A 17,718-nucleotide genomic window follows, 5' to 3' on the forward strand; every position below is an offset into this window, starting at 1 on the left:
AGGCAATAGTAATGAAAGTAACTTTTTTTTAATTATTATGTAAGCATTTTCAAGGATATGCCAACAGAAAGGCACCTCAGGTCAGGACGACAATAATCCGGATATTACTAAATCACTTCCATACAATATAAGGACTTCAGAAATAGTAGGCAAGAGGATATTTTTAACTCACAGTTGAAAACACTGTATATGTCCTATATTGCAACATGGTAAAAAAGACAAAAACAAAGAACTGTTACCAATTTTGATGATGAGGAACATTTTAACAATCAGAGTGTTTGCTTTTTCTCATGCAGAGGGTACTTTTCTTTGTTCATCAGATGTGTTATGACATGTGTAGGTGAAAAGGCCAAGCCGCATAATAGATTTATAGCATTTTTTAACATTAAAAAAATAGTATAAAATCAAAAGGTGGGTTTTTTGACAAAAGAAGCTTTGTGTTATATAGGCGGGCCTTGTATTAACACATCGAAGTTGGTTTGACACAAATTCGTCCATCGAAGCCAGTGTTAAATAGATTTTTCGAATGTGTCGAATATCCAACGTCCAATATAAAACCAAATTTACCACGGTTCTTATGTCTGGATGGTAGATATGAAGTACAAGTACCTCAAAATTGTACTAGAGTAATTGCACTTAGTTATTTATCATCACTCTGTACAAGCTCCCGTCAGTTCTCTCCTGCTCCTGGATGCGACGCAGAGAAAGGGGACCAGCGCGACGCCATCTTTGTCGTTCAGCCAGAGAAGCCCATCCCCCTGGTGCATCTTCACCGGGAAACGGACTATCATTCATTTCACTGTGGGAAGCGCCTGCTGCACTAACGGTGGGCAAAGATGGCCTCACCAAGGACAGTTACTATTGTGGCCCTTTCTTTTGCTTTAGGTTTATTTTTCGTCTTCATGGGAACCATTAAGCTCACTCCGAGGCTAAGCAAAGATGCATACAGTGAAATGGTGAGTAAACAGTGATGTGTGGGGGTTCAGGCTATTGTTCTGTGCGAAACGCTCTCAGGCTCAAATAATGTGAGGAGATGCTGACCTAAATAATCAAAGATACGGACAGTTAATCTTTTCGGTATTGGTGGGCTCTTCTAATCTGACTATGTGAACCATTGTTACATTTTCCCAAAGATCATCCTGTAATTAAAATGTTCAGACCTGCTGAAACAGTATTGTCTTTAACGTCAGTAACACAGTTATTAGCACATTGGCTATATTAGGCCTGTGTGTTCTAGAAAACCCTTCATGTATGTTGGTAATGAAACAGACAGCATTCTTGAATCGGTGTGGGTAAATAAAATAATAGCAAGTGTGTCTATCATAAGATAGTAAACGGTAAAACAGGGATCAATAATGGATGATAGACTCCACCGTATGAATTCATGATATAATGTAGCTGCACGATTCAAACATGTATACAGGAAAATCAACACATTTCTAAAGTATACCTTGATCTTTATAGCGTAGTAGGTTGTGGCTGCTGAGCTTCTCGCTTTATATGAAGAGCAACAGCTAAAGAGCAATGGCGGCTGATTTCTAGCAAATTCTGTGAGAGGCACCCACTGGTGCTGATGTTGAAATAGCCTGTGTGCAAGATGCTAGCTGTCATGCATTAGGTTTCATGCTAAATCAAAACTCATAAGCTCATACGATAAATTTGAATTATGTGTTTATTGGTTTTCTTTAACTGGGTAGAAATAGGTCAAATAGTAATCGTGCAACCATCATTTTAAATAGCCTCACTAAAAGAAGTCCCTGTGCATTTGTATGACATGTGTGTAATGTTAGAGATATTTAACGGTGTCTTTGTACATTATCCTTTCAGAAAAGGGCATACAAGAGCTATGCCAAGGCATTGCCCGGCTTGAAAAGATTGGCATCAGCTCGGTCCTGCTTCGTAAGATCATTGGCTCTCTGGAGGTGGGCTGTGGTGTGGTGCTTACCCTCGTACCGGGCCGTCCAAAGGATGTGGCCAACTTCCTGCTGCTGCTGGTCATGCTCGCTGTCCTGTTCTTCCACCAGCTAGTAGGAGACCCCCTGAAACGGTATGCCCACGCTCTAGTCTTTGGTATTCTGCTCACCTGCCGACTTCTTATTGCCCGCCAAAGTGACGACCGGCCCGAGAGAGAGGACAGCCGAGAGGAACAGCAAATAAATGACCAGGAAAAGAACAAGGTCAAGCAGTCTTAAGATGCTCTTCTACTTCGTCAAATCCACAATAAAAGGGAATTTGGTGCGTCCCTATTGTTTGATGGAGAGTCATTCAAATGTTGAAGGAATCAGTCACTTCCACTAATAAATCCCCTCAAATCATCTCCTGTCCCATCCAGCTGGCGGACTGATAACTCTCACCTACTCCTCTGCACTCTCACTGTGAAACTGAGAACTCCTGATCCGTTAATCCTCAACATGACCGTGGACAATCATACCTGTGGAAACTCTCATGAGATCAGCTCATTGTCTAAATAGTGAATCAATTTCCTCTATTTATTTCAGTCCTACACTGTGTTAAATGTATTTTGTTTTTAAATGATTTCATTTATGTTATGTCAAAATGATTTGAGAATGCTGTTTTTCCATGTAAGAATCTTTGTAGCTTCTTTTTTTACTGTAGGTAGGAGAGACTAATCATTTATGAATTTCAATAATGTCTAAAGCATGTTTCATTTGGTCAAGAGTATCAACATTAACCAATATGAGCACTTTTGAAACAATTTTGTACTGATTATACATCAACTAGTACGACATATCCACATCATATTTTGGTGTAGTGTTACCAGAACACAATTCTGGAAAGAAAAAATGAATACAGCCTTGTTCATCTCATCTCAGTACATTTTTGTAGAAGTGCGCATGTCACCCTTTCTCCTAAAGTGAAAATTGCAGAATATTATTTTTGTCCTTTCAGTTCAGTTACCACAGTAAAGTTGTTTAGCTGGAAAGTACAGCATTTGCTGCCTTGGGTGTCTTCTGCTAGCGTGCACAGCAAAACATAACTCAATCAAAAAAGTATTGTTGCCTGTTAAAAATGTTATTTTACCTTTTTTGTAATTCACAGTTCAAGTCTTAAGCATATTATGTTTCTTTAAAAGACAACTTCTGATTAGTTTGGCTATACTTTTTCTGTTTCAAAAATATAAACTCAAAAATTGATATTACAGATCTGCTTTAGGAATTAAATCTCAATGGAAAATCCTGTCAGTTAATTTCGAGATTCACAATATTTCTGTAAATGATATACTTAAAATAAAGAATTGGAGGTGAGATTGACTAAATAGTGTTTGCTTTATTAACTCCCTTGAATTTGTTTTAGTCAAGTTATGTTATATACTGTACCTTAAGTCTGTCCCTGTCAAGATAAAGCCATCAAATCAGCACATAAGCTACATCCGTTTTACGGGCCAGATGTGCAGTGCTTGTCTCTCTGCCCTATATCATAGGTGTTACTTATTATACTGTATGTAATGCATTACAGGTTTGTCACTTTTATGATCTTAACTTAACTTGTATAAACTAATGTAGCTAAGAAAAAAGAAAATAATGAGATGAAAATGTGATACATTCGGTACCATTTTCAACACAGGAAAACTCTTCTTTAATTCTAATCCTACATGGGCATAAAAGGACCATGCACTGTAGACTGACCGGATAAGGGGACAAAGAGCATAACTCAGACACAGGGGTCCTTCTGTTATGCCTCTTGCCTGGAAAGTCACTCTGGTATTTGCATAACAGCTTTAGTAACATAAAAACATAAAACTTAATGAAGCACTGAGCACATTTTATAAGAGATTGTACCCTGAATGTCTTTGATACAATTTGTTTTTTTTAATTAATTGGACCTGGTTTTCAGGTAAGATTAGTTAGTCAATGGACAGAAAATGATTTGGATCAGGGTTCTCAAATGTTAATATTTGTTGACTATTTTGGTTTGTTTTCTGAAATAGTAAATAGAATTATTTTGGGTTTTGGACTGTTAAACAAGAATTTTGATTATTTTAGCCTGTTCTCTGGGAACTTATTTCTGATATTTCATAGACCAAGGAAATTATTTGATGTTATGATCTTGAAATACTTAAATTTGATAATACAGTTCGTTGTGATGCTCGCACAGCAAAGAAAAATTAACATTTACAAAAACAATTATTTTGGAGTGTTCAATTCATATTCACCTCACCTATGAAAAGTGCTGATGGTGAGAGGGGGCCAAAGATGATCCTGTGAGTTATTTAGATGAGACAGTGTTTCTACACAGCAGTGCTGCTGCTAAATGTTAAATGCCATATTTCAGTTTATGACAACACATTAAATCGCCTACGCCAAGTCACAAACTTCTTCGATAAAAGCGGTAGGACCAGTAGGGGGCCCCCGAGGGGCGACACATCTTTAAAACGACATCAGTGTCAGAACAACAAATTATACAAAAAATACAATTAAACAGACATCATACATTGCCATAAGCCTTCATCAAATTCAGTTCATCTACAATAGTGGGGGCCCCATTATTGTAGATTAACTGAATTTGAGTGAGGGGCAATGCGCAACGTATGCACCTGCGCAGACCTGCGCAATTTCGATCAACGTCTTGCTAGTGCGTTGCATGATGGTTAGTCATTTTGTCCGACTTGCTCTGGAGGCTCGCCCATAGATATATATATAAACACGACGTAAAACTGACACAAAACAACAACAAACTTTTGCCGAGACAATTGGAGAGTTTCATCAGCAGCACGGGGTAAAAACCACCAATGAGCGCTCAGCTCGAGATACCAGCGAGTCGTTTCCATGGATGATAATAAGGTCGTTTCCCATCAAGCATTTCGCTTCCGCAGCCCGTGGAGAGGAACTAGGCTTGTTTGAGACAAGCAAGACCTGCGCAGTTGCGATCAACGTCTTGCTAGTGCGTTGCATGATGGTTAGTCATTTTGTCCGATTTGCTCTGGAGGCTCGACCACATGAGACTTTGAAATCTCGGGGGACAAAGACGCCCGCAGCCTTGAGAGCGAGGCGAGGCGGCGCAGGTGCTCTCCACGAGCTGCGGAAGCGAAATGCTTGATGGGAAACGACTCGCTGGTATCTCGAGCTGAGCGCTCATTGGTGGTCTTTACCACGTGCTGCTGATGAAACTCTCCAATTGGCTTGACAAAAGTTTGTTGTTGTTTTGTGTCAGTTTTACGTCACCCCCTCCATTAACATTTTTCATAATTGTTCCACAATGTTTATCATCATGAGATTAATATCTATATATGTTATACTATACTGCTTACCGTTTTCATACTTTATATATCTTAGCATATTCATACACACTGTTCATACTGCTCACAGGTTGATATCTAGTGTATTCATACCCCTCACTGTTTATTCATCATTCAATTCATTCTATATTTTATTCTGTCTATTGTGAACATTACTTTTCACTTCACTGCTTGTTGCACCTGGTTAGAAGCTAAACTGCATTTCGTTGTCTCAGTACCTGTAATATGTGCAATAACAATAAAGTTGAATCTAATCTTGAGCAGGAACAAATGTATTTACTTAGTACATATCTGACATTAACGATTAAACACATGTGTGCATTCTTTATAAATGCAAACCGAGTCAAGCCGACTCCGGAGGTGGCGGTATGCACCTTCAAGTGGTTTGCAATCCGCCAAAAAACCGAGAGAAGAAGAAGAAGAAGAAGAAGAAGAAGAAGAAGACGAAGCCGACTCCGAGCTGTCCGACTTCAGGCGAGCTTTTTGACACCTCCCCCGGCTGCGGTCGGCTACTCTCGTCTACTTTCGAGGCGAGCCGCAATAGGCTTGTTTGAGACAAGTGAGACCTGCGCAATTTCGATCAACGTCTTGCTAGTACGCTGCATGATGGTTAGTCATTAGGCTTGTTTGAGACACATTGCGGCTCGCCTCGAAAGTAGACGAGAGTAGCCGATCGCAGCCGGGGGAGGTCTCAAAAAGCTCGCCTGAAGTCGGACAGCTCGGAGACGGCTTCTTCATCTTCTTCTTCTTCTCTCGGTTTTTTGGCGGATTGCAAACAACTTTAAGGTGCATACCGCCACCTCCGGAGTCGGCTTGACTCGGTTTGCATTTATAAAGAATGCACAAATGTGTTTAATCGTTAATGTCAGATATGTACTAAGTAAATACATTTGTTCCTGCTCAAGATTAGATTCAACTTTATTGTTATTGCACATATTACAGGTACTGAGACGACGAAATGCAGTTTAGCTTCTCAGGTGCAACAAGCAGTGAAGTGGAAAGTAATGTACACAATCTACAGAATAACATATAGAATGAATTGAATGATGAATAAACAGTGGGGTATGAATACACTAGATATCAGCCTGTGAGCAGTATGAACAGTGGGGTATGAATACACTAGATATCAGCCTGTGAGCAGTATGAACAGTGTGTATGAATATGCTAAGATATATAAAGTATGAAAACGGTAAGCAGTATAGTATAAAATATATAGATATTAATTTCATGATGATAAACATTGTGGAACAATGATGAAAAATGGGAATGGATGTGGCGACATAAAACTGACACAAAACAACAACAAACGTTTGCCAGCAAATTGGAGAGTTTCATCAGCAGCACGTGGTAAAAACCACCAATGAGCGCTCAGCTCGAGATACCAGCGAGCCGTTTCCCATCAAGCATTTCGCTTCCGCAGCTCGTGGAGAGCAACTGTGCCAACTCGCCTCGCCTCACTCTCAAGGCTGCGGGCGTCTTTGTCCCGCGAGATTTCAACGTCTCATGTAGGCGAGCCTCCAGAGCAAGTCGGACAAATGACTAACCATCATGCAACGCACTAGCAAGACGTTGATCGCAACTGCGCAGGTCTCGCATGTCTCAAACAAGTAAATATTTAAATGTGTTTACAATTACAATTGTAAATCTACAATATGTAACGGTATCTTTGTACATTATCCTTTCAGAAAAGGGCATACAAGAGCTATGCCAAGGCATTGCCCGGCTTGAAAAAGATTGGCATGGTTCTTTATTTTATTTCTTTTGTTTATTGTTTTCTGCATAGTCTCTTGTCCACACTCCAGTCCAGTTGGTGGCGGTAATGCACCTACAAGTTGGTTTTCCAACCGCCAATAAACACAACGAAGACATACAAAAACCTACCGCGCAAGCGCAGACCAAACGGTCGCGCGGAGTTTGAGTTGTGTTTGAATGGCTGAAGACGGGAGTGTTTTGAATATTTTAGCAATGTAGAAATGGCAGCACAGTTAAACTTGTCAGGGCCTCCGGATTCGGGTCGATCGTCTCTAACCGACCAGTCTATGTCCAGCCGGACCAGCAACAGAAGTTTGAGAGTCGCAGAAAAGGAGAGGAGAAAGAACGAGGCGGAGGACCCGTCTGTTCTGGCCCTGCAGTATTTCTACAACGGTAGGACTCAACTCAACGATTGGAGATGGTGCTTTTATTGTTACCGATATACTCAAGATAAATACGTTAACCCTTGCCGTTTGAGTTCTAGTACGATGTATACAAATAGTCCAGGATAACTTTAGGCTAAGTTACTTTCTTGTTGCTTTTTGGGTGTAACTTTACTGAAAGCTAATGTTGCTTGCATAGCTACTTATTAGCTCCCAAATCAGTGGAGAAGGGAGGCTAACCCAAACAAAGTTAGCCTCAGCATTGAGAAGGTAACGTTGGTTATGTACAGACACGGACAACAACATCATTATTAAAAGCCAGTGGTGTAATATATATAATTTACTTCAGTACTGGACATAAGTATTCATTTGAGGTACTTGTACTTTACTTGAGTATTTCAATGTTATGCTAACGCATATTTATACTCTGCTGCCTTGTTCTTTTATTCGAGTACAATTTTGAAATCAGGACTTTTACTTGTAGTGGATTGTTTTTAAGACCATACTATTTGTACTTGTAAAGGATCTGAGTACTTATTGAAAATACTGTTAAAAGCTTGATAGCAGAGGAGAAACTCGGTGTTTGGTGATGTAATCTGTTGTATACTTAATATGGGACCCAAACTTTTGTTAGGGGTTTGCTTCCAAATAAGACTTATCTGACCTAATTATTATTATTGCACTCTACAATGTTACTGCAATTTATAACTAAGATCTTGAGATAAGAATATTGACAATATTCTTCATATCCACAGTGTAAATGATGCAGAGGAGTATCTTAATTATTAATACTTATACTTTTGAATTATTTAATTAATTAAATTAAAACCAAAAACATACAACTAGAAATTAAAACATAATGTTACGTGTGTCTCCTGTTTCTATAACATTGTACCAGAGTGGCTTACACCATTTGTTCGTGCAAGACAGCCTTCAGATAGTTTGCTCCATTTTTTTTTGGAATAATCGGAATACATATTTCCTGCCTTTTCACTAAAAAAACATCACTGTGATTACTAATGTTAAAATAGTTCCAGGATTTGTTTTCTACATGACAACACTACAGACTGTTTTATGTAATGCTCAACAGTCAATTAAGAACATTCCAAAAATATTATGTGATGTATTTTATGCTCTGCTAAACTGTTATATCTAGCAGTTTTCATTTTCTAGTAATCAATTAAAATAACCGATTTTCTCAGGTAAATACTTGTTGACATTACCTCTTGTATGTTTGAAACTGTTGTGATTATTTTTAAATATGCTTACACACACTCTGATGGGATGTTTTTCCTCCATCCTGTAGTTGAAGCAGGTACTCCTGTCAATGGTAACGATGAGGTGGAGAGGAACCTGGTCCTGGTGGAGCAGGTGGCCTACAGAAATGGACTTTCACCAGAGGCCATCTCTATTATGCTGGAGTTTGCCATGAGCCTCCGCATGGGTAAGACATTCACTTTGCAGCAGATAAGGTTTATTGTAAACACCAATTGTTAACCAGAACCTGAAGTTATGGCACACAATTTGATCTTCCCAAAAGTATAGGTACACCTGTGCAAAAGAGATTATTGTACAAGTGTTACTGTCAGTATTAAGATGTGCTTCTTTTAACTGACTTGTTTCTGTGAATTTATTTGTGTAGGACATAGCCTTTGTCCCCGGGTGCTGAAGTGTCTTATACCCGTCACCGTGGTGCCACAGGAGGCTGTTGTTCGTGGTGTGTCCTGGCTCGGAGTTGGCAAAATACCTGTCAGCACACAAGTAAGTGCAATTGGATTTGTCTAGATTCTTGTCACCAGTTTGCTGTATGAGTAATTTAGAAATATGTTGGTCGAACATACACACCTTTACCCTCAAAGAATAACATCAATTTTACAACTACTAAGGTTATGCCATGAACTATCTTTAATCAAAAGGATGTGATTTAAAACTATTGCTCTCGTGTGTCTTTCTAACAATATAACAATTTTGTCAATTGAAAAAAGAGGTTCTGCTAAAAAGAAAATGATAATTTGAGATAAGAGAGTTACATTTAATGTATGTTAATAATGTATGTATCGTTCTTGAGTTGCACCCCAGTTAACCCATTTGTATGTTTACGTTGCATTTACAACTTTCAGGTTCTTTTCATAAAGTGGGTGTTGACCGTCTTTGACATGATTGATGCAAAAGACCAGCTTCGAGCTATCTATGGCTTCATCTTCAGCTTCGTCTCAGAGGAAAATCTGGTATGTGTGATGATTATGTTTGCTCTTTATAGTCAGATGGCACCAAAGGGAAATTGTACACGTGCACACACATCTTTGAGCCCTGAATTTAGGTTCCCTAATCTTATTTGTCATGGTGATTTTTAAACACATTTTGAAATGACAAGCGCGTCACTGTTTATGAATACTCTTCCTTGTTCAGGAAACAGTCCTGGCGAGATAAATAAAGGTTAATTTCTGCCTGACTAGACAGATAATGCGTTTATCTGGCTAAGGCCGACATTACAATCATCATTTGTGATGAATGTAATGTCCTGTTTGTTCAAAACTGAACTACTGTCTTCTTAAGTAAATGAATGCAGCACTGTAATGTAATGTTCCACTGAAGAACTTCCAAGATGTAAAGTTGATATTTTGTCACATTATTTCAGTGTCCTTTCATCTGCCATCTGCTGTACCTTTTGACCTCAAAGCAAATTGGTAAGTCTCACATATTCACACCTGAAAAGTCTGTACTGCTATTGTTTCACAAGTACTCTGCTATTTCCTCTTTTCTGTATCACTGTATTGTAAAAAATAATGTTTTTTTTCTCTTGTAGTGCGAGTCTTCAGAGTGAGGAAGCTACTGGAGCTACAGTCTAAACTGGTAAACACTCTGCTGATCTAATGCCATCTAAAGCTATTTATAAAAAAGCTACACATTTATTAGAGAACTAAGTAGGAAACTATGTTAATAAGAAATCCCAGGAATTGTCTTTTGCTCAGTACAAACAGTTACCCTTTCAATAGAGTTGGTATTGTTCGATTCCACATTATCAGGAACCATCAATCAAATATAAAAATGTCGAGTACAAAGATGTGCCATATTGAGTGTGTTGATATCGTTTCCTCAGGGAAGGCAGCCGTTCCTGCTGAACCTACTGTCCCTTTACAAGGTGTTTTGCCCTGAACTGGTGACGCTCTCCATCCCATCGCGATCTAAGGTTTGTACATGGAACAAGCATGTGATGCTCATTATGTGCGTATAATAACGAGTGCGGCCATCATCTCTAAAGCCCAAATGAAACTGTATATTTTCTGTTATCTTACAGAGTGTGTTTAAGAACCACAATATGCCCTGGAAATCAGCTTTGTTTGCCGTCCAGAAGAGGAACGGTTCCCAGGTTGCCTCCAGCATCAGCCTGGCCTCCGCATCGAAAGATGGGACCAACCGCAGGAAACGGGTATGGGAGCCTTTCCACATTGTCAGATGCAATCACTCCTGCTACACTACAGTTACTGCTGCTGCTTCCCAATGCCATACATTCTACACTTCAAAGTTTATAATGTTCAGTATATGTTGGAATTGTTGGGAATATTTACATTTCATTTTACATTTAAATTCAGTTTATTACTCAGTTTAACTTGACTTACTTATATTGAGATGTCTTTATTTAAGGGGGAGAGAATATACGTATTGCACTAACTACGACCCTAATGCTATTGCTAAACATATCAATAACACCTCGGACTGAAAACTGATTATAGACATCAGCAAAAGTACATTTTACTAGATTGTAACTAGAGATGTCCCGATCCGATCACGTGATCGGGGATCGGAGCCGATCACGTGATTTTCAAAAGATCGGAATCGGGAGAAAAAAATCGGGGATCGGGATTTTTTTTTATTATATCAAATATTTTTTATTTATTTTTTCATGTTACAAAACAAAAATGACCATGTTCACGTCTTAAAGTCATCCTGAGGCCTTAGTTTTGGTTTAAAATTACACAACATCATGTATGTGCTGCTTTCTTTGGGCTTGTTTTCATAGACCTGGTTGATTATTTCTCTGAAATCTGGCAACAGAGTGGGCGCAGTGTCTAATAGTAGCAGTAAGCTAACGAGAGGCTACGTTCAGCTGGTGACTCGGGAGTCGGGACAGAGAAAATGTCAGGAGTTTGGAAGTATTATAAAATTGAAAGCGAAGGCAGTGTAACAGCCAGATGCAATGTTTGCAAGGCAGAGGTTCCGCGTGGTGGAAAGAACAGAGCTACGTTCAACACGACCAATCTAATACGCTACCTGAGAAACAAACACCAACAACAACACGACGAGTACACAGCGGCCACTCAGGTAACGGCACTGAAACAACCGACACTTTCAGAGACTTTTAAAAGGAAAGAGAAACTGCCCCAGAACAGTGAAAAGGCCAAAAAACAGCCAAGATAGCTGAATTCATCGCGTTGATTGACCAGCCGTTATCTGTTACCTTTTTTTTCTCTTAATGCATTGCATAAAGATCGGATCGGGAAAAATTGGTATCGGCAGATTGTCAAAATCAAATGATCGGAATCGGATCGGGAGCAAAAAAAGGTGATCGGGACATCCCTAATTGTAACTAATAACTTTGCCCCTGAGTGTATGTACTGCAGTGGCGAGCCGTGACTTTTATACCTAGGCCCTCTGACCCCCTCTTCCCTGGAAAAAAAAAAAAGATTTATTACATCACAGTGTATACTTCAGCGGAATATCAAAACAATGGCCCGGGGTGCAAAACCATGTGCAAAACGCATCAATGACAGCGACCCTCTACCACACAAAACAACACCTGTAAATAACCCAATTTGTGTTCTTTGAAATTGAAAAGGATATTGCATTGTGTTTGTTACTTTCGTTGCAGTTGTATATATGTCTTTAGTGTAATTTGGCTTGGCTTCCTATTTTGTATGGACATGCTTTTATTTTGATGGAGAGTTTTCGCTGCTGAAGTTGTTGTTGCTATGGAAATCTTGACCCGTTGTTATAACACATGCATAAACTTCCCAGCGGGCGCAACTTGTCATAAAGCCCACCCATTTAGAGGGAAGATATGATTGGTTAGGGGTGGGCGATATGACGATATATATCGTCGTGACGATATTAGGTCTCCACGATATGCTTTTTCAGAGATATCGTCCTATCGTGATAAAAAAAAATTGAAAAAAAAAAATAGCGGGAGGGGAAGAGGCTCTCCGTGCGCGGCGCAGGGGGCTATGACAGCGGACGGAGAGCCTCTTCCCCTCCCGCCCCCCCAGCCTCACCTACTGATTTTAATTTCACCATATATCAAGCCCGATCGATTTCACAATGTCAGCGCACCTCTGCTTGCGTTCAGTCCGAGTTGTTTGACACGCTCCCAAAGTCCCCGCCCCCTTTCTTTGCAGCGAGCAACCATAGGGCAGGCATTTCATAAAGGGGCTCCTTATGAAAAGACTAGCAAACGGTGGAAAGACATAACTGACGCGGTGGCGTTTTATGTTTTTCCCTTCAGTTATGCGAAAGTCTTTTATTACACTTCAAGTCTACTCTAAAGTTTACATTTTAATTATTTGGCACTGACTTTTCCTCATTGATGTTTTATGTTTTACTTAGTTATGTTTTACCCTCCTTATAAAACTAGCTTGAAATGCTATTTTGGTCTGTTACTCCTTTTTGTTTTAGTTTCTGTTACCTTGTAGGTGCTTGTACTGTTAAGTAACTTGAAAAATAACCATAATAACCAACATGAAAAAATATCGTGATATATATCGTCTATCGTGATACTGCCTGAAAATATCGTGATAACATATTTTTCAATATCGCCCACCCCTATGATTGGTCAATTGTACTGTCATTTGACATTACTCTCTCGTTCAGTTACTATAGCGGGCCCTCTGTGAATTTACAGCAGGACCACCAATCAGCTCCTGTCTTCGCATAACTCGCAGAGACGAGCTTCTTTCATTTAACCCTTCACATTCCAACAGAAACTGAATAGGCAGATTCAAAGGATTTATTTCTTTGGAAATGTTATTTTAAATACAATTTAAATCAAGTTATTTTGGTAAAACTAATGAAAAATATTTGAAAAAAAAAATTCTTTAAAACTGTTTTAAAATAGGGCCCTGGCGGATCGCCACTGATGTACTGTATACAAAATATGTTATGTACCACAGCTTGGAAAAGCTTAAAAAATCCCTCTTTTTTTAAATGCTTGAAAAGCGATAAGATTTGAGAAAAAAGTGTATGATATACATTTCTTTATTGATTTGCTTATCCTGACGTAAGCTTTTTATTAATGCATTTTTAGTAAATAAGACAATCATTTTATCCCAGGCTTGCCTTTATTTATTTTCTTGTCTCACTGTGCTTTCTTTTTTAGAAACACCACCACCTGGAAATACCGGTATTGAGTGCTGTAGTAAATAAACAACCTCAGACGGAGACGAGCAGGAGGCTGGTCCCTCTGGTGCAGATCCAATCTGTTGCTGAGCTCCTGGAAAATATGGACCATATAGAGGTACTCCTGCTGCGAAGAATCTCTGGCTTCTTTTGGGTTCCACCTCTGCCCCTTATTGTCTTGCTCCTTCTCAGTCTTTCACTCTTTCGGCTCCTTTCTAACTCAGCTTACACGGTTTCGCTGTCCCAAAACTTCTGGACTGGGAACAGTTCAGAAGTTCAGTTCAGTTCGTATGCCAGTGTGTCCTTAGGATGTGAAACCAGTCTATTTATACATTGTGATCTATCCTCACAGCCTGAGGGTGGTGCTGTGTTACTGTTATAACTGTTCTAGCATACCACCAGCATCTTTGTCCTAGAGAAACCACAGCAGAGGTTGCCTCGGGCTGTCATTTGTTTATCAGATTATAACCTAAAAGACAAAGCACTTATCTTTTTTTTTTTTTTTTTTAAACAGGCCATTGTTCTTTTTGCCGATAGGACGGTTTATCTCTCCTATAGTAATGAAAGCAAAATAACTGGGATCTGAGTAATGCATTGGACAAAGTTTCATAGCAAATGGTCATTTATAAATGGCCCTCTATAAATGTCTATTTGCCCTGCAGATTCAGTGACCTGATAAACTAATATAAGTCATTTGAAATGACTCGCTGACTTTTATGCGTCATGCTACATAAATCCACCGCTTTCACAGACCACAAAGCCAACAATAATCAATAAGGCTTTTGTACAGTGATAGCATCAACTTTGTTTATCGCTAAGAAAGCTCTACTTTTCCCCGTACATTAGAAAAGAGAGATAAGCACAGTCAATCACACAAGTAAAACTATTTAGCAAAGACGGTGACAAAGGATCATTGATTATTCTCCTCTCTGCCTGCACTCTTGTTATCAAAAGCAGAATGGGGCTTTCTTAGTTTAATGTTATTGTTGCTGCATAGTTATTGGAGAGCTGAGCTGTGTCCCGTCAGTCTGTCCTTTCCCCATTCATATTAATTTACTACACAGATAAGGGCCCCCATATTTTGAGGCAGCTGTTCATACACAATAAGAGACTGTATCAACTATCCAGTGTGATGGCAGAAACGTCCTAGTGCTGGTATTATGGGGATTACTGGATACTGAAGAATTAGCTCAGTAGTTTATAGGTGGCCCACTCAATAAAATCAAGGACATGAGTGTTTTTTTAAAGAAGGTAAACAGATTAATTAGAACTGATAGCAGGGACTTGAGCAAGATTTTATGTGTTTCTGTTTTCATACAATGGCTGGTTTTATAGTTATTGTGTTTTGGTAATATGATTTATGTTTTTCATATCTTTTTTGTTTTTAATGTTTTGATTATTCTAGCCTCGCAATAATGGCTGAAAAATGCATTTCACCCATATAGAACTTGGACAAATGCAATGCAAACAGGAGATACAATATTTTGTAAGGGGAAATATCTGTATTAACACCATTCTGAATGTAGTATTGCAGTACTTCAGAGATGTCTTTGCAAAGTCCCACCATGTTCATATTAAGATATTCCTCACTGAAAATGAGAATAATGCAAAAAGAATCAATCAAAACTAAATGGAGTAAGAAATGTTTCCAAACGATCCAGCCTACTCTCAGTTATAATTGATTGCATGTTTCCTGCTTCCTTCCCCCCCACCAGCTGCCCGCTCAGATGGGCTCTCTGCTGGGCTCCAGTCTGGCCCTGCAGTACCTGGACTGTGTTCAGGATGAGTCTGCTCTGCTACGCCTCAACTTCTGGCTCGGCTACGCTCTCCACGAAGGTAAGGGGGAGCGGGGATGTGGGAGGGCGGGCTGGGGTTAGCGAGCAACTACCAGACTTGTTGTGACATCTTCTATCAGGAAGATTCGTCCAAAGCCAAGCTAACCTCGAGTTGAACCAAAACGCATTACCTAGATGACAAAAGGATTCTGTCAGAGAGGGGTTTAAAAGAGTTTAAACGGAGACTGGGTGCTTTACTAAGTGAATGCACGTCAAGCATGTATTCCTCTGCTGTTTTCTTTCAATCCCCTTGTCTTTTTCCATACTAAAAACTAGGGATGCTCCGATCGATATAGGCCGATATTCACTCTCTGCCGATCGATCGGTGCTCTATATAAAGGCAGATCGTGAGAGCCGATCACATGACGTAAAATACATGACACTGTTCTCTGTGCGCGGCAAAACAAGCTCGCCAAAATGGCGTCACCGGTCTGGCCGTTTTTTAAGGTGTCCGAAAATGACAATAAAATAGCGGTATGCAACGTGTGCGAGGCAGAAATCCTGCAGCTCCACCTGCTGTGACGGACCGGTGAGCGGAGCAAAACACACACTAAGGGTTAGACCTAACACACATTGCTATTTGATCTTCCTCTGGAACAAGCTAAACTAGTTATAAATATATTAATTCTTCACTGTCTGGTCACTCATTACTGGATCAGTGAGCTGCATGAGACGATACTGACAGGCGGAGAGAGAGAGAGAGAGGAAAAGAGAGCGCTTCCGTTCATTTCTCCGTGTTATTATCCAAAGTTAATGTAAACTTGAATAATGTACATCATTTGAATGTAATAATTATGTTGTTTGTTGTTTGTGGAAGCTCCAGAGAATGAGCCCCTTTAACTGAGTTTTAAACATCACTTTTAAATGGAAGATCCCCATAGGCCCCGCCCACTCGATCGGATCGGCCGATACTGATTCCGACGATCGGCCCCAAATTTGGCGATCGGAGCATCCCTACTAAAAACACTTTATCTTGCTGTCTTTGTTTAGAATTGTTGTTCTGTGGCGATGGAGCCTCCCAGAATTCAGAAGAATCTCTGCAGTTTTTGAACAAGTTGCTGTCCACACAACACTTTCTCCAGGTGAGTCTCACATTTTAGAGCCTGATAGTTACCCCACACCTGTCATTCAATATTCATTATCCTGCACCCTCATGAAGCTGACGCTGCACTGTAAAACATCAAGCAATGATTCACAATGTTTTATCGTCACATTTCCACCAGGAGGGGTTTTCCAGTTCCGATGCTTTTCTCTACAAATTTCTCAATGTTTGGGACGGTTCCCTCCTCCGCCCACAGATCCTCGGCCTACTCAGCAACATTCCGGTTATTCCAAGTTCTCGTGAGTTTTCCATGTGATCTTCTTCACATTATTGCCGGGTTTCCACACTGTTTTGTTGTCCCTAATTATGTTTAGAATACAGAGTCCATGAACTAGTGTTCAATGCAAGGAAGTTGGATAATGGAAACCTTGGGGCAGTGATGGAAGAAAAGTTGATGTAATTTTCTTTTTGACCAGTATACTTACCTAGCTATGTGAAAATGAAGTGTTGGTGAACTATTTTGGTGTCTATTAATGTCAACGCACACAATCCTGCATTGCCCTCCACTTGAGTAAAAGATTCTACGTTGGCAAGGCCATGATATTTGTGCCATTTCTTAGGAATTGCATTGAGGTATAGCAGCTGGTACAACTGTAACCTTTTGTCTCCCTGTTTCAGAAATTGGACGGCTTCTGTTCGAGCCCCTCATGCAGCTCTTCTTCACATCATCCGTGTTTTTCAAGGTGGGTTTTCCTCCCTGAGGCACAACAAGTGTATACTCCTGCTACTGTGCTAGAAATATCTAAACCTGTAAGTTAAATGGAGAAGATGCAATACTGTTTGTCTTGTATTTTTCATGGTTGGTCCTTTATTAGCCTGAGGTAAAACAACTGTAAGCTTAATGCTGTTGTTCTCCATGTGTGTGCAGTGTGGACTGATCGAGTGTCTGAACAACATGCTGTTGAAGTGGCTGATCTGGCACTCGGTGTACGCTCTGGAAGACGACTTGGACATCAGCCTCAACAGCCACACCTCCATGTGAGTCTCATATCTACTTCT

The 17,718-nt window shown here is 39.8% G+C and overlaps 2 protein-coding genes across 2 annotated transcripts in view; both read left to right on the forward strand.

Moving 5' to 3' along the window:
* The first annotated feature begins 752 nt into the window (after window positions 1-752).
* Window positions 753-3,277, forward strand: tmem35 (transmembrane protein 35). The gene is given in 3 exon segments (XM_034093508.2): window positions 753-956; window positions 1,828-1,861; window positions 1,864-3,277. Coding segments are annotated over 3 exon segments (483 nt in total). The 5' UTR covers window positions 753-836; the 3' UTR covers window positions 2,193-3,277.
* The window catches only part of cenpi (centromere protein I), a 30,984-nt gene continuing 14,168 nt past the window's right edge, over window positions 903-17,718 (forward strand). The window contains exons 1-15 of the mRNA XM_071204612.1: window positions 903-956; window positions 6,943-7,402; window positions 8,699-8,836; window positions 9,035-9,153; window positions 9,513-9,620; window positions 10,031-10,079; window positions 10,199-10,245; window positions 10,493-10,582; window positions 10,691-10,822; window positions 13,763-13,900; window positions 15,498-15,618; window positions 16,608-16,699; window positions 16,841-16,958; window positions 17,338-17,402; window positions 17,588-17,697. Of these exons, the coding sequence (XP_071060713.1) occupies window positions 7,231-7,402; window positions 8,699-8,836; window positions 9,035-9,153; window positions 9,513-9,620; window positions 10,031-10,079; window positions 10,199-10,245; window positions 10,493-10,582; window positions 10,691-10,822; window positions 13,763-13,900; window positions 15,498-15,618; window positions 16,608-16,699; window positions 16,841-16,958; window positions 17,338-17,402; window positions 17,588-17,697 (1,499 nt within the window). The 5' untranslated portion in view covers window positions 903-956; window positions 6,943-7,230. The remainder of the gene's footprint in view (window positions 957-6,942; window positions 7,403-8,698; window positions 8,837-9,034; window positions 9,154-9,512; window positions 9,621-10,030; window positions 10,080-10,198; window positions 10,246-10,492; window positions 10,583-10,690; window positions 10,823-13,762; window positions 13,901-15,497; window positions 15,619-16,607; window positions 16,700-16,840; window positions 16,959-17,337; window positions 17,403-17,587; window positions 17,698-17,718) is intronic.

Source organism: Pseudochaenichthys georgianus, chromosome 10, assembly GCF_902827115.2.
Source record: "Pseudochaenichthys georgianus chromosome 10, fPseGeo1.2, whole genome shotgun sequence".
Taxonomy (NCBI): Eukaryota; Metazoa; Chordata; class Actinopteri; order Perciformes; family Channichthyidae; genus Pseudochaenichthys; species Pseudochaenichthys georgianus.